The sequence below is a fragment of the Desmodus rotundus genome, chromosome 9 (assembly GCF_022682495.2).
Source record: "Desmodus rotundus isolate HL8 chromosome 9, HLdesRot8A.1, whole genome shotgun sequence".
In the NCBI taxonomy this organism is placed as follows: Eukaryota; Metazoa; Chordata; class Mammalia; order Chiroptera; family Phyllostomidae; genus Desmodus; species Desmodus rotundus.
This window is the reverse complement of record NC_071395.1, coordinates 38633468-38647819: the sequence shown is the minus strand read 5'-3', so window position 1 is coordinate 38647819 and position 14352 is coordinate 38633468. Positions and strand designations below refer to the sequence as shown.

At 49.6% G+C, this 14352-nt stretch overlaps 1 protein-coding gene across 3 annotated transcripts in view; it reads right to left on the bottom strand.

Annotated features, from left to right (window-relative positions):
• Positions 1-6917: 6917 nt before the first annotated feature.
• CELF5 (CUGBP Elav-like family member 5) overlaps positions 6918-14352 on the bottom strand; it is a 41920-nt gene continuing 34485 nt past the window's right edge. For 2 of the 3 annotated variants that reach the window (XM_053911813.1, XM_045202689.2), the window contains exons 11-13: positions 12433-12576; positions 10079-10246; positions 6918-8753 (exon numbers count right to left, since the gene is read on the bottom strand). In XM_053911813.1, coding sequence (XP_053767788.1) covers positions 10119-10246; positions 12433-12576 — 272 coding nt within the window. In that variant the 3' untranslated portion in view covers positions 6918-8753; positions 10079-10118. Of the gene's footprint in view, positions 8754-10078; positions 10247-12432; positions 12577-14352 lie in introns of those variants that run through there. The other variant, XM_045202690.2, reaches the window with a different exon arrangement.

Sequence of the window (14352 nt, the reverse complement as noted above, 5' to 3'; positions counted from 1 at the left end):
TCCCAGGACCGTCTACACACCATCCACCCACTCAACAGCAACCTTAGGTCCAGACCCTGGAGCTGTCCGCGACCCCCGGTGCTGAAACTCCAGCTCTCTCTTGCAACCTGGCGCCCTAATCTGGCGGGAGCAAGCGCTCAAAAGGAATGCCTGGACTTCACCCAAACTAGCAAAGCTATTCGATGCCGTTAGTTTGCGCTGGTTTGTATGCCTCTCACACCCCAACCTGCATTGCACAGACCTCCTCAAAGAGAGGCAGGTATGTGTCTCTCCAAGTTCATTCCAAACTCTGACTTACAGTTTACTTCTCCTTTAAGGACCGCTGTGTGCGTCACTCCTGACTTCACAATCACCCAGGTTCTGAAGCCTAGCCCGCCTTCAGACTGTGGATTGGCTGATGGCCTCATGAATATGTAGATCACCCTCACATCCAACTTGAGGCTCGGAAGAAGGGGCCAAAGAGGAGCCGGGTGGGCGGCGGCAGGGCTCTGGGGATGTGGTCAGGGAATTTTGTTCATTTTGTTTCTTGCTGTGTCTCCAATATCTACCATGGGGCCTGGCACACGGCAGGCGCTCAATAAATGTTCATTGCCCTTTGAATCCAATAGGAGTGATGTCTAGGAGTTCACTTTTCTGATTTTGGAGCAGTTCCTGTTTTGCCTTATCAAATATTATAATGACAAAGCTGTTATCTGTGTGCATCAACTAATCTCCTGGGTCGTTTAAACATCCCTGGATGGTGCATGCTATCATGAGCCCCATTTTACAGATGAGGAAACTGAGACTTGGAGAAAGACCGAGGTTGCTCAAGACCAAAGCAAACCTTGAATTGCTCAGCAAATATTGAGAACCCAGAGGTGAGCATGCCAGTCTCTGTGCTCCTCACCCTCGTGTTCCATTTCAATCCCAGTTTGACCACCACGGGCCCTGCTTCCGTCCTCTTTGCAGCCTTGAGGTCCACCAAGCTGAAGGCCCTTGTTCTCTGACTAGGACCCCGATAATTCCTACCTCTATACCTTGGCCAGTGCTGTTCCCTAGGCCTGAAAAGTAACATGGGAACCTCCATCCCAGCTTAGCATCTCAGAACTCCAGGTGTTGGGGTTTGGGGGGCAGGCAGGAGAGTGTTCCATCTGGAGAGAGGACGAGAGGGAAGGGAGGTGGGGCTGGCTTTAAGAAATGAGCTAAGGAATTTGCATAGGGTAGCTTTTGTGTCCCAAGAGAGAGCCTGGAGGTCCCCTCACCACCTCAGCCAGCTGCACAGCAGGTGGCACAGGCCTAGTACTCACTAAATGCTTGAGGCATTTCATATGAAGGCTCCAATACTGAAAAAATGTGTGGGTCTCTGCTGGCCCCTGCTGGTGGTCAGGGACAAAGCCTCTGGAAAGTACATTTTTTACTTTTCAAAGGGATTATTTGGACACTTTTGAAGCTTTATAACTATCAACTCCCACAACAATCCTCAAAAGCGTGTGCCCTATTAGCCCCGTTTTCCAGAAGGCGTGTGTGTGGGGGGCGGGCAGGGAAGGACTGAGCCTCAGAGACATCAGCCACTGGCCTGGTGAACGTCATAAACAGGATTTGCATCCTGGGCAGTCGGCCTCCAGATTCAACCACTGTACTTTTAGGACATTTAGTAAGTTGCTACTATGCGTGGGACTCTAGGGAATAGAAAAGTAAGTAAGGCCTCGCAGGCACTGATGACAGGCTATTTTTGTTACTATAGCTTTATAATGTGTCTGTTCTATAGGGTAGCAGAGCACAGAGGCCAGCAGCCAGTCTCTGTGCTTCCCCCTCTGTGAACTAGATCCTACCTCCTAGGACTGCTGTGGTGATTCAGTGAATAAGACGCACTGGGAACTGTGTCTGACACATAGTAGGTGCTTGATAAACAGCTATTAATTTCAGTCCATTCCAATTTTGTTTTCCTTAGTATCCAATCACCCGCATGAATTTGAGAAACAGCTTGCCCAGTCTGTGGAAACTACTGTGGGGATCTGAACTGGGCAGAAGTGCAAGGTTCATCCAGGAGAGAACGGACCCTTTAAAATCGTGAGCTGCCCTGGGTGCCACCCAGTCTTCTTTTAGGTCTTTCAACAAAATGTTACCACGTTCTCCAGGCTTACCTGAGGTTTATTTCAGGGACTTTGTAGTTTTTGTCATTGTAATTGATGAGGTTTTGCTGATGTGTTAGTTATCATTGCTACATAATGAATTACCTTAAAACTTAGTGGCTTAAAACATTTACCTCACAGTGTCTGTGGGTCAGGAATCTGGGGGCACCTAGCTTGGTTCTCTTCTTCAGGGTCTCTCACAGGTTTTCTCAAGGTGTCAGCTGGGCTGGGGTCTCATCTGAAGGCCCAACTGGGCAAGGGCCCTCATGGTTGTTGGCCGGACTCCGTTCCTGGCTGGCTCTTGGCCCTTGCCTCATGGGCATCTCCGTAGGGCAGTGGGGCAGTTGTGTTAAATGTAGGTACTTTCCCCATAATAATTCTCATGCCTGCCTTTTACACTTCTCTTTTGAAAATGTATTTAAAAGAAATTCTTAATTTCCTGAATAATACCTGAATATACTCATCCTGTAGAGATTGCAGCTAAGGCTCAACTCTGCTTCATCCTGGCCCCCAGGTCTTCACTCCCCAAAGCCACTACCTTCATCATTGTGGTAAATATACTTCTGGTCCTTCCTTTTATTCTTTTTTTTTTTTTTAAGGTTTATTTTATTCTCATTTGAGGGAGGGGGGGAGAGGGAGAGGGGAAAAACATTGATGTGAGAGAGAAACACCACTCAGCTGCCTCTGGCGTGCGCCTGAACTGGGGATCCAGCTCGCAACCCGGGCGCGTGCCCTGACCATGAATCGAACTGGTAACCTATCAGTTACAGGGCGACGTTCCAACCAACTGAGCCACACTGGCCACGGCCTTCCTTCCGTTCTTACAATCATATACATGGCTCCAGAGGGGATGTATATATATATTTAAAACCATACATGTACACACATACACATTCCTCATGGATTATTTCCAGCTTTATTTTTCCACACCTCTCTTGTTTCCCTCTAACAGTGTGACCAGGGGCGGATTCCACCCTCCAATAGCCACGTACAGTGGGACACTCCCAGTGGGGTCTGCCATCCTGGTATCCATGCCCACGTACACTCCCCTGCTGCAACCTTAGGCTAAATTTAGGGGCTCACTTCTAACAAACAGAATAAGGCAGAGGGGATGGGGCGTGACCTGGAGACAAGTCACAAAAGTCAGGGTTCAAGAGGTCCACGTGGAGAGGAACTGAGGCCTCTTGCCAACAGCCGCGTGAGGGAACCCTCTAGAAGGGTCTCCTCCAGCCCCAGTCGAGACCTCAGATGAGGCAGCCCTGGCTGGTGTCCTGACTATGACCTCAGGAGAAACCCCAAGCCATTACCACCAGTTGTCATTCCTGGATTCCTGACCTACAGAAACTCTGTGAGATATTGAGTGCGTATTGTTTTAATCTGCTAAAATTGGGGGCGGGGAGATAACCTGATATGCAGCAATAGCTAACTGCTGCGCCCTGCCCTGGAGGTCACTTAGCCTGTCCCGCTGGACGATACCCGCACCACAGCCAGTGCTCAGCTGGCCAAGCACATCCCTGCCCCCTCAGAGGTGGAACGGCTATATTGTGAAGATGTACGTTCTCAATGTTTAACAACTTTGAATTAAATTTAAAGGCTTAAACTGAATGATTAGAAAACATAACTGAACTGTAATCTCAATTTGAACCCCAGCCATTACACAGCACGGGGGAGCGTGATAGTGTGGCAGGAAAGAGACAAGCCTGAGAGCCCAGGTTCGACTCCTGCAGCGCGGCCTCGGGCAGGCCGCTGCACCTTGGGGGCCCGGTGCACTCGCTCGTGAATGTGGGCTAACAGTAGAGCCCCCACAGAGGGCGGCGGGAGGCCCCGAGAGTCAGGTCGCATAGAACGCCCAGGTTGGTGCTGCTTGTTAGAGCTTTCTGAAGTGATGGGCGTGTGGCTACTGAGCCCTTAAAGTGAATTTATAATAATTAAAACTGATTTATTTATTCTTAATTTTTATTGACTTTTAAAGAGACGAATGGGGGGAGAGAGAAACACTGATGTGAGAAACACCAATCGGTTGCCTCCCAACTGGGAACTGAATCTGCAGCCTAGGCAATCGGACCTGCGACCTTTTTGGTTTATAGGATGATGCTCCAACCAACTGAGCCACACCGGCCAGGGCTAATTACAACCGATTTAAATTTAAATAGCCACATGTATCCAGTGCCTACTGTATTAGATGACACAGGCTTGAAACAATGCTTGCCAAATAGTAAGTGCTTAATCAACGCTTGGCAGAAATAGTATCCTGCCAAATTATCCTCCAGAGTGCCGATTTACACCTCACCAGCTCCAAGGTCACCCCAGGCACCTGCCTCACACCCCAATCTGATCATGCCCCTCCCCTGCTCAAAGCCCTGCTGTGGTTCCCCGTTGCCCGAAGGTGATGTCCCAGATTTGCTAATCTCATCGTGGTCACAACTTCAGCGTACTCCAGAATCACCTGACTGAGGCCTTGGGAGGGACAAAGTCCAGCACACAGTAGGTGCTTCATCGTGAAAGGACCTCTGTAATCTGGCCCCTATTATCTCTGCATCTGTTTCTTTCTTTCTTTTTAAGATTTTTATTTATTTATTTATTTTTAGAGAGGGGAAGGGAGAGAGAGAGGGAAACAACAATGTGTGGTTGCCTCTTGAGCACCCCCTACTGGAGACTGGGCCCACAACCCAGCCATGTACCCTAGACCGGGAGCTGAACTGGGGACTCTTTGCTTCGCAGGCTGGGACTCAGTCCACTGGGCCACACCAGCCAGGGCGTGCATCTGTTTCTTTGAGCAGTGCTGCAGTCTTAGCCAACAGTCCAACCACCACACCAGCTCAAGCCTCTGAGCCTTTGCCCAGGCTATTTCTTCCATCCAGGAAACCCTTCTAAGAAGACTTGGACTCATTGTCCCAGCTTGCAGCCCAGCTGGCCCTTGTTCTCTCTGCAAGTGCTAGAGCAAGGTGCTTCATGTCTCAGAGCCTCATTTTCCTCAACCACAAAACGGGATGAATTATCAATGGAAGACATGGCTCTGCAAAGCATCTGGCAGGATACTAAGGAGCTCATTAAACTGAGTGGTTAGCATGACTCCCACCAATTTGAAGAGGCTCAGCTTGGGTGTGGCCATCTCCATTATTCATACCCCCCTCCCAGGCCCTCTCCTAGAGCCGTGTCCCCCACCCCAGGTCTCAGGATTATTTTAAGAACTTTGAGGCCTCCACTGGAGTGGGGCAGGAGCCAAAGCCACATCACCTCTCTGGTCTCACCTCCTCGGGGCACTTCTTGGTCCTGGGCTACAAGTCCAATCGGGGACTTTCCCCCTCAACATTCCCATTCAAAATCTATTGCATAAGAGCTGGCGAAAATGTGGAGAAATCCTGGAACCCCATGCCACGTTGGTGGAAATGTAAAATGGGGCAGTTGTCATGGAAAATGGTTGGGCGGGCCTCAAAGAGCTAAAAATAGAATTACCACATGACCCAGCAATTCTGCTCATAGATACCTACCCAAGAGAACAGAAACAAGTGTTTGAACAAAAATTTGTACATGAATGTTTATGGTGGAACTATTCACAACAGCCCAAAGGTAGCAACAAACTAAATGTCCATTGGTAGATGAATGTATACACAAGGCGTGGCCCATCCACACACTGGAATATTATTCAGCCACGAAAAGGAGTGAAGCTCTGACACTCGCTACAACATGGATGGACCTTGAACACATGACACCCAGTGAGACACCAGACACAAAAGGCCACACAGTGTGTGGTTCCATGTATGTGACATGTCCAGAACAGGCACATCCACAGAGACAGAGAATGGGTTAGTGGTTGCCAGGGGCTGAAAAGGGGGGATGGGGAGTGAAGGCTAAGAGGAAAGAGATTGCTTTGGAGGTGATGGAATGATCTTGAATTAGAGGTGATGGCTGCACACTCTTTTGTATGTACTTAATGTCAATGAATTGAACACTTTAAATTGGTAAAAATGGTAATTTTTAGGTTATGTGAATTTTACCCCAATTTTTAGAAACGTGTATTGTATAGACCACAGGTGGCAAACACAGGGTCCTCCTTGTTTCTACCCGGCAGCAGCACCAAGCTCCCGCTTAACTGTTAAGGAGTAGTTACATTTACACAGTCCTAAAATTACATTCGGCCCTTTGAAGGCAATCTCGAGGCTGATGTGGCCCCCGGTGAAAATGAGTTTGACACCCCTGGTATAGAGTCTCCTCTCCTGGGCTACCTCTGTGAGGGCAGAGACCAAAGCCATTTGGTCACTGCTGTGTCCATGGTGGCCAGCAGACAGATAGGCAGTAGGTGTTCAAGAAACATTTATGGCCCCGGCTAGTGTGGCTCAGCGGATTGAGTGCCAGTCTGCAAACCAAAGGGTCGTGGGTTCGATTCGCTGTCAGGGCACATACCTGGGTTGCAGGCCAGGTCCCCAATAGGGGGCGCGTGTGAGAGGCAACCACACAATGATGTTTCTCTCCCTCTCTTTCTCTCTCCCTTCCCCTCTCACTAAAAATAAATAAATTTTTTTTAAAGAAAGAAAACATTCACGGACTGAATGACTGAATGAATAAATGAGTGTGGGAATCAAGAAACATAGACACCTGCTCTTCCTGAGAAAGAGCATTCCATTTCTTCAAATTCTGGATGAATCAGCTGAAATTTTGGCTACGGAAACTTCCCACTTGCTTCCTCAGAATATCTCCACATCTCCTAACTCTAAATCCGAATTTTTTCTAGCCCAGGCACTCAGTGGGACCAGATGCACTTGGTCTTGATCCGTGTGAAAGGGCAAATGAGGAAGGACTCAGTCCTTTAGCAAGTAAAACTTTTATTAAATAAACTTTCGGTTTTTCCAGACCAAAGAGAGGCGTTTTGGACATAAAGATGATGCTTGCAGTTTCTCACCTGAGACACGCCACAGTGACAAGGACCTCTCCAGCCACGAAATCCATCAACCCAGAGTCTCTTCTCAGTCCTTTTCCCGTCTTTCTTGTGTGTGTGTGTGTGTGTGTGCGGCAGTTTGTTTCCAAAAGTCAGTTTGCAAGTTGAAACTTCATGAAATTACTAGTAGCAGAAATAAAGTACATTGTACAAATCATGTAGATCTTCGGTGTGGAGTATAAAAATGGTATTTACAGCCAGTAAACATGGACCAGGACACACGCCACTGCACGCCAGGCCTGGCGGGAGCTTGGTGGGTGCTGGAGACACAGACGAGGCCCCCTCTCGGCCCCTGAGCACACGTTTGCACACGCAGACGCACGGGACACAGGCACACTAGAGAATGTCTTGGAACAATTATCAAACTCTGGAATATTGAAACAAGTTGGTCGGAAGATTTTTTTTTCTTTTTTTTTTTTTACTATGTGTTTTTCTTCTTTTTTTTTTTTTTTTTCTTTTCTGGTTCGGTCAACACATTTGGTAGAAACAAAAGGGAACACTTTTTTCTCTTCCAAAAACTTATTTTTCTTGAGCTTATTAAGTTCTCTGGTGCCTCGTTTGGCAATAGACCCCACTAGACGACCGAAAGAACTCGACTCTGTGCTTTAAGGTGGGTTTTCACGGTTTGGGTAGGTATACAGAGGCACCCCGCAGGGTCTCCCTCCCAGCCCCAGCTAGGAAACAAAAATCCACTGTTGTTCACTTTTTCCCCATTTTTTCTTCTCTTTTCCACTTTGTACCTGCTCAGAAAGATTAAAATTAAAAAAAAAATTCTTTGAAGAGGTATCTTCGGCAAAGGGGTGCTTGGCCAGTGCAGGTTGGGCTTGTCCAACGAGCGCGGCGGTCTTGGTTATGAGATTGTGGACTCCAGGCTGGTGATCCTAAGGCAGGAAGGGTTGGCTGCCTGCCCTTGGGAGGGGGCGAGAGGAGTGGGGGCTCCCACAGACCCCATCTACCCCCGACGGAAAGCTAAGGGCTATTGGTCACATGAGTAAGGCTATGACTCGGGGGGAAAGGGCTGGGGGAGGCAGGGGGGTCTCTTTTGTGCTGAGGAAGGCAGGGCCCTGGGACATGGGAGGGGGGGTTGGGGATCCCGGAAGCTGCGGCTAGGACCAGGGACACTCAAGCCGGCTGAGCCCATAGGCCCGAGAGAATCGTTGGTGGCAGCGGTCAAAAGTCCTGGAGGTATATCGGTTGGCTGATGACTCCCAGTGCTTCTCCGGCGCCCTGGTCTGACATGACAGCTGGGGGCTGGGGGGTGGGGTGGGGACACCGGGCTGCCCGGCCAGCCTCAGCCCTTCTTATGTCCCTGCTGAGTGACCGGCCTAGGGTCACCTTCTCTTGGATGGAAGGAAGTCAGAAAAGTTTGGTCCCATGATCTATACTCAAAAAATATATATGTCTATAACTCTATATATATATGCACATATATATATAGGAAAAGCTGTGATTTAGTTTGGGGAAGCCACCAAGGTTGTTGGGGTGCCGAGGAAATCTCCCAGGAGGAAGCGGTGAACCTCTCAGCCCCCAACTCAGGAGCTTCCCCGCCCCCCGCCCCCTCGCTGGCGTTTCACATTTTGGGGAGGGGGCTAAGGGGAAGCAGGAGAGGAGGGGGAGGGCTGGTGTCCAAACTTGGTTGTAATTTACGGAAAAGTCCTGGATCAGTTGGAAGCGGGGAAACCCTCCTGGGGTGGAAGGCCCCTCACCTGGCGGAGAAGGGAGGGGTGTTAGAGAGCTCTGGGCCAGGGCACAGAGGCAGGCAACCTCACCTCCCAGCCGCCCCTTTGCCCTGACCAAGCTGGGGTCTGGGACCCCAGCACCCATAATCTTTCCTGAAAGAGTTCATTTTGGGGTTCCGAGGCTGACAAACTCAGCTTGGAACGGATTTAATGTTACCAAGCCCATGTCCTTATCTGGCTACTGGGGACAAATATTCTTGTTAGTGTCCCCTCTCCCCTGCTGCCTGCCACTGAAGCTCCAGGGAGGCAACTTCTCCTACCCACTCCCCAGTTTCTGTTCATTCGCAGCTGTGTCCCCAAGTGCTGGAGACAGTGCCTAGCACATAGTAGGTGCTCAGGAAGGATGTGCTACCCTGGCGTGTTAAAAGCATGTGCATCGCCCGAGAGCGGGTCTCCAAACGTGCACTCCGAGACGCGGACTCTGACTTCGCACCCTCAAACCCGTGGGTGCCGCCGCTCCCTCACTGAATACCCACTTTGGGCCGGGCCCAGGCGAGGCCATCCAGATGAGGATGGCAATGGTGATTTTAAAGGGAAAAAAAAGGGATTATCAAGAACTTTACGGGTGGTGGGCTCTGGGCTCAACGGGGAAAACGCTGCATTCCCCGTGTGAGTCCACCCGCTGCCTCTGGGGGAGGCGACTTTCAGGAGCCCATTTCACAGATGAGTCTCATGGAAGCGTAAGATCAGTAGTTTTCCTCATTGGCCCCTTAGGCTCACTGTTTGTTCCCCAAAGATGGTGAGTAGTTGATAAAGTTGTTCGCTCTGATGGCAGAATACTCTTGGGGATTTGTTTGTTTGGGGGGATATTTTTTCTGGCATGCCAGTGGGCGGGGCAAAATCCCACTTTCCTTTCAACCCACTGAGTATGAATTATACCAAATAAGGGAGCTGCCAGCGGTAGGGGGAGCTTATCTGGGAGAGTCAGAGAATAGGATAGAAGCCCTTCTACACATTCCCCACCCAAGACTGAACCTGGCCCCTCAGGTAAATTTCTATTCATCCTTCAAAGCCTTCCTCGGGAAGGCTTCCCTAACCACCCTTGGTGAGCACAGGCTTCCCCGCCTCCTACGCCAATCCTACTCTCCCGTCCAGCACAGGGAATGACGGTGTCTTTATCTAGCTCTGTCCCTACCCATCCAACCTGGGGCTCCTGTGTGCAGCCCCTTGCAGCAATCTCACCCCTCCCTCTTCATGCCCTCCCCCGACCACAACTGGAGAGGGTTTGGAGGATCGGGAGGGACGGGCCACAACATCCGGCAGAGCAGGGTTGGGGCCACCTGGCGGCTCACCTGGGCCAAGCCCACAGCCTCAGGGTGGCTGTGGGCGTGGTCAGTAGGGGTGTCCCGGGTCTTTGGGCCGCTTCAGCTGCACTTTCAGTCTCTTCATGCCGATCTGAAAGCCATTCATGGCCTGGATGGCGGTCTGCGCGCTGGCCGGGTTGTCAAAGCTCACGAATCCTGCAGAGACCGGGGTGGACCCGCGATGGTGGGCAACGTGGGCGTCTTCCACTCGGCTTCCCAGCTTGGGGTCCTAGGGGCGGGGCGTGTGCTCGCCGGGGGCAGACAGCCCCTGGAGGTGGCAGGGCTTGCCAGAGGACACACAGCAGTCCTGGCCTGGTTCTGACACCCCTGGGTTTGCATGCATCTGGGGACAGGGCACCTACGCCTTAACTGGGGTATGCTCTGCTGAGACTTCCCATGTGGGGGTGGGGACAGGTGGGACCTCTGGGGTCCCGGGAGGCCCATGTTCTCTCTCCTACCAGGCTTCCTGCCTCCTTCTAGGCCCTGACCTTTGCCTCCTCCGAGACCCCTATCCATGTGGGATCTTGTCCATCTGCTCTCTCTCTCTGCATGTCTTTCTCTTCTGTCTCCTTTTCCATCTCTCCCACCCTCCGTCTTTCTCTTTTCTCTGTATCCCAGTCTCTGTCTCTCTCTCTCTCTGTGTCTTTCTCAGCCTTCTACCCCCAGTCTCCCCTGAGATCATCAGAAACACTTAAGCCTCCCCCTCCTTAAACTGCCACCAGCCCCAACCCCCTTTACCTGCCACCTCAAGGCCACCTAGCCCTATCTCTGCTCCTTACCTCTTGGTCCCCACAGGCTCCGCAGGGGACTGTGTGGAGGCCACAGAGGCCAGGGGCCCCGTTCAGGGGAGGGGACCACATGTGCAAACACTCGGAGGTGGGGTCACCTCAGCTCTGTGACCAAGAGGCCAAGTGGGTGAAAGGCCAAGCAGAGAGAGAAGGGGGGACAGGGTTGAATGGTCTTGCTGAGGCCCATGGGGAGCCGTGGGGATTTAGAGCTGGGGGGATTGATGTCATCATATTTATCCCCTCTAACCCCCCCATTATATAGATGAGCAAACCGAGGCTTATGGAACACATATGACCCGCTGATTGTTGAATGTGATTGAGTAGGTTTTCCTCCAGAAATTTCCTCTCCCTTCTGGAAGCAGGATACAGGAGAGGGGGCCTGGAAACTGGTAGGAGTCCCTCACTTGCTGTATGACTGCAAGTGTGTTGCTTGGCCATTCCATTCCTCTCTTTCCTCCCTCAGCAAATTGGGACAAGTCTTCCCTTTTATGGTTGTATACTAAGTACATACAGAAGGCATTTAATAAATAGTCAAGAGTTAGCCCTTCAAAGACAGGGTGGTCAACAGATTTTGTAGTCAAACAGACTGGTTCTAATCTAGGTTCTGCCCCTTCGCTGCTGTGTGACTCTGAATGTGTCAGTGCCTCTGAGCCCTAATTTCCTCTGTTGTTGAGGACAAAGAAGTCCTTCCCAAGGTCCACAAGGCCCTGCATGGCCTGCCCCTGTCCCCCACCTGCCCTTATCTCCTTCTTCTCTCCCCATCTCTCACTCTGTTCCAGTCACACAGGCCTCTTTGTTGTTCCTCCAACATGCATGGTCCAGCCCCAGGGCCTTTGCACATGCCGTTCCCTCTTCCTAGAACACTCTCCCTGCAGATTTCCCCATGCTGGCTCCTCATCAGTCAAGTCTATTTTTCTTCATATCACTTATAATTCCCTGGCCTAGATCCTATGTTTCTTTATTTCCATCTCCTCCCCCTAAACCTGTGCTCTCCAGTTCAGTAGCCACCAGCTACAGTGGTTATTGAAATTTAAGTTAATTAAAATTAAATAAAATTTCAAACTTAGTCCTTTGGTCACACTGGCCACATTTCAAGTGCTTGGTAGCCACACAGGGCTGGCGGCTCAGACAGCCTGGATGTAGAACACTTCCACCACCAGAGAAAGCTCTGCAGGACGGGGCAGGAGGACTGTGAGCTTCAGCGGGGGCAAGGGTTTGTGGGCCTCCTTCACCACAACATGCCCAGCACCAAGCGCAGAACCTGGCACACAGCAGGGCCACAATTTATCTATTTGTTGAATGAATGAATGAATGGGTCTTAGACAGAATGTGTGCCCTGGCAAGTACCTGGAACACAGTAGGTACTTAGGTACTTAATAAGTGCTTACTCTGATTATGAATGTGATTCTTTTAAAAGCAAAATGTGATTCTTTTGGACCAGGCCTGTCTCATGGCTGACAACCCCTTCCCCCACCACTCCCTGGTCCCATTTCCAATGCAAGGCGGGTAGGACGAGCTGGCCAGCAGGAAGGGGTGCCCTCTGCAGGTACTCACCAAAACATTTGCTCTGGTTGGTGGCCCGATCCATAAACACCTTGGAGGAGATGATATTGCCGAAGGGCAGGAACATCTGCGTCAGCTCCGTGTCTCCAAACTCCTGGGGGAGGTGGTAGATAAACAGGTTACAGCCTTCGGGACCTGCAGGTGGGGAAGAGAAAGACATAAAGCCCCCAAGGAGAGGAGGTGGACCCGCCCCCCGAGGGAGGAACGGGTCCAGACCCACATCTGGCACCTCCAGCTGTCAAGAGAGGGGTGGCCCATGACACCCAGAAAGAAGGGGTATGGAAGTGGGGATAGGGAAGGCAGGGTGCCCTGACCTCTGGTCTGTATAATCCCGCACACAGATACGCCAAACCTCTGGTGATCCTCAGGCCCCAGATAATTTACAAAATTCAGATAATCCCTCCCCCTCCCCCCAAAACAAGATAGATCCCAGGAACTCCAAGCTCCCAGAAAATCCCTCAGCCTCAAACTCCAGATTATTTGCAAAAATCAGGTTAACTAGGTGACAGAGATATGAAAACTATAATCTATCTTTGCAATTATTCTGTAAGTCTAGAACTGATTATAAAATAAAATTAAAATATTTGTTTTTGTTTTTTTAAAAGTCCAGTGATCAGCCCTGGCTGGTGTAGTGCAGTGGATTGAGTGTAGGCCTGTGAATCAAAGGGTTGCTGGTTCGATTCCCAGTCAGGGCACATGCCTGGGTTGCAGTCCAGGTCCCCAGTAGGAGGCTCCCGAGAGGCAACCACACATTGGTGTTTCCCTCTCTTTCTCCCTTCCCCTCTCTAAAAAAATAAATAAATAAAATCTTTTTTTAAAAAAAGGTCTGGTGATCACAAAGTACAAGACAAGTGATTCTCTGGCTCCATACACCAAATAACCAGATATATTTTCTAAAAGCCTTGGGTAATCCTTCTAACTTTGGATAATGTTCAAAACTCAGATGATGCAAAAATAAAAAAAAGCAAAAAGAGAATTCTCCAGTCCTAAATCCCAGATATCCTGAAACCAGAGATCATTTTCAAATGGTGGACTATATTAACTAGAAATATATTTTTTTAAAGCATGGCTAACCCTCAAAATCACCCCCTCCTTATATAATCCCCAGTGCATCATTTATATGCAAACTATAAATAATACCATTTTAAAACCTGATTAAATTGGGGTGGTGAACACACAATACAATATACAGATGATATATTATAGAATTGTTTGCCGGAAACCTACAATTTTATTAACCAATGTCATCCTTATACATTCAGTAAAAATAAATAAAAAAATAAAAACCTGATTATCTGCAGCTATGAATATTTCCCAAAACTTCTCCCATGCTTCCCAGAACAAAGGTAATGGACAAGGTAATGGTCAAACCAGCAAGGACCGCTCCCACCCTAGCAGTGAATATTTCCCACCACAGAAAATACAAAATCCAAGATCACACAATCACACCCACCCCTAACCTTTCTAATTGGGACCACAGTTCTGCTATAATGCATGCTTTTAAAATGCAAGTGGGTTCCAACATGATTGATGTGTTACGGAACAATTTTGAGCATAACACAAATTCTGCGTTGGCTTATGGTGTAACACTGGGCGAACACAGAAAATCCAGAGCCAGCTGAACCAAGCCTCATAAGAAAACAAAACACGTGCTCACACACAAGGCTCTAACACCTATGAACTTCCTCAGTTCCCCAAATGTGTTACAAGCCACACCTGTCCCCACCTGGGGTTACAACTCTGGTTTCAGACAATGCTGCTTCTACTATTTCACTGGAACTCAAATGCGGCAACCCTTTGATGCCACCTTCACGTGTAAACTTCAGCTCTTTTCCAAGATAAAGTGCCCTATTTATTGTAGTATCCATGTATTTCTTAGACATCTAACACTGATAAGACTGCTACAGTTTT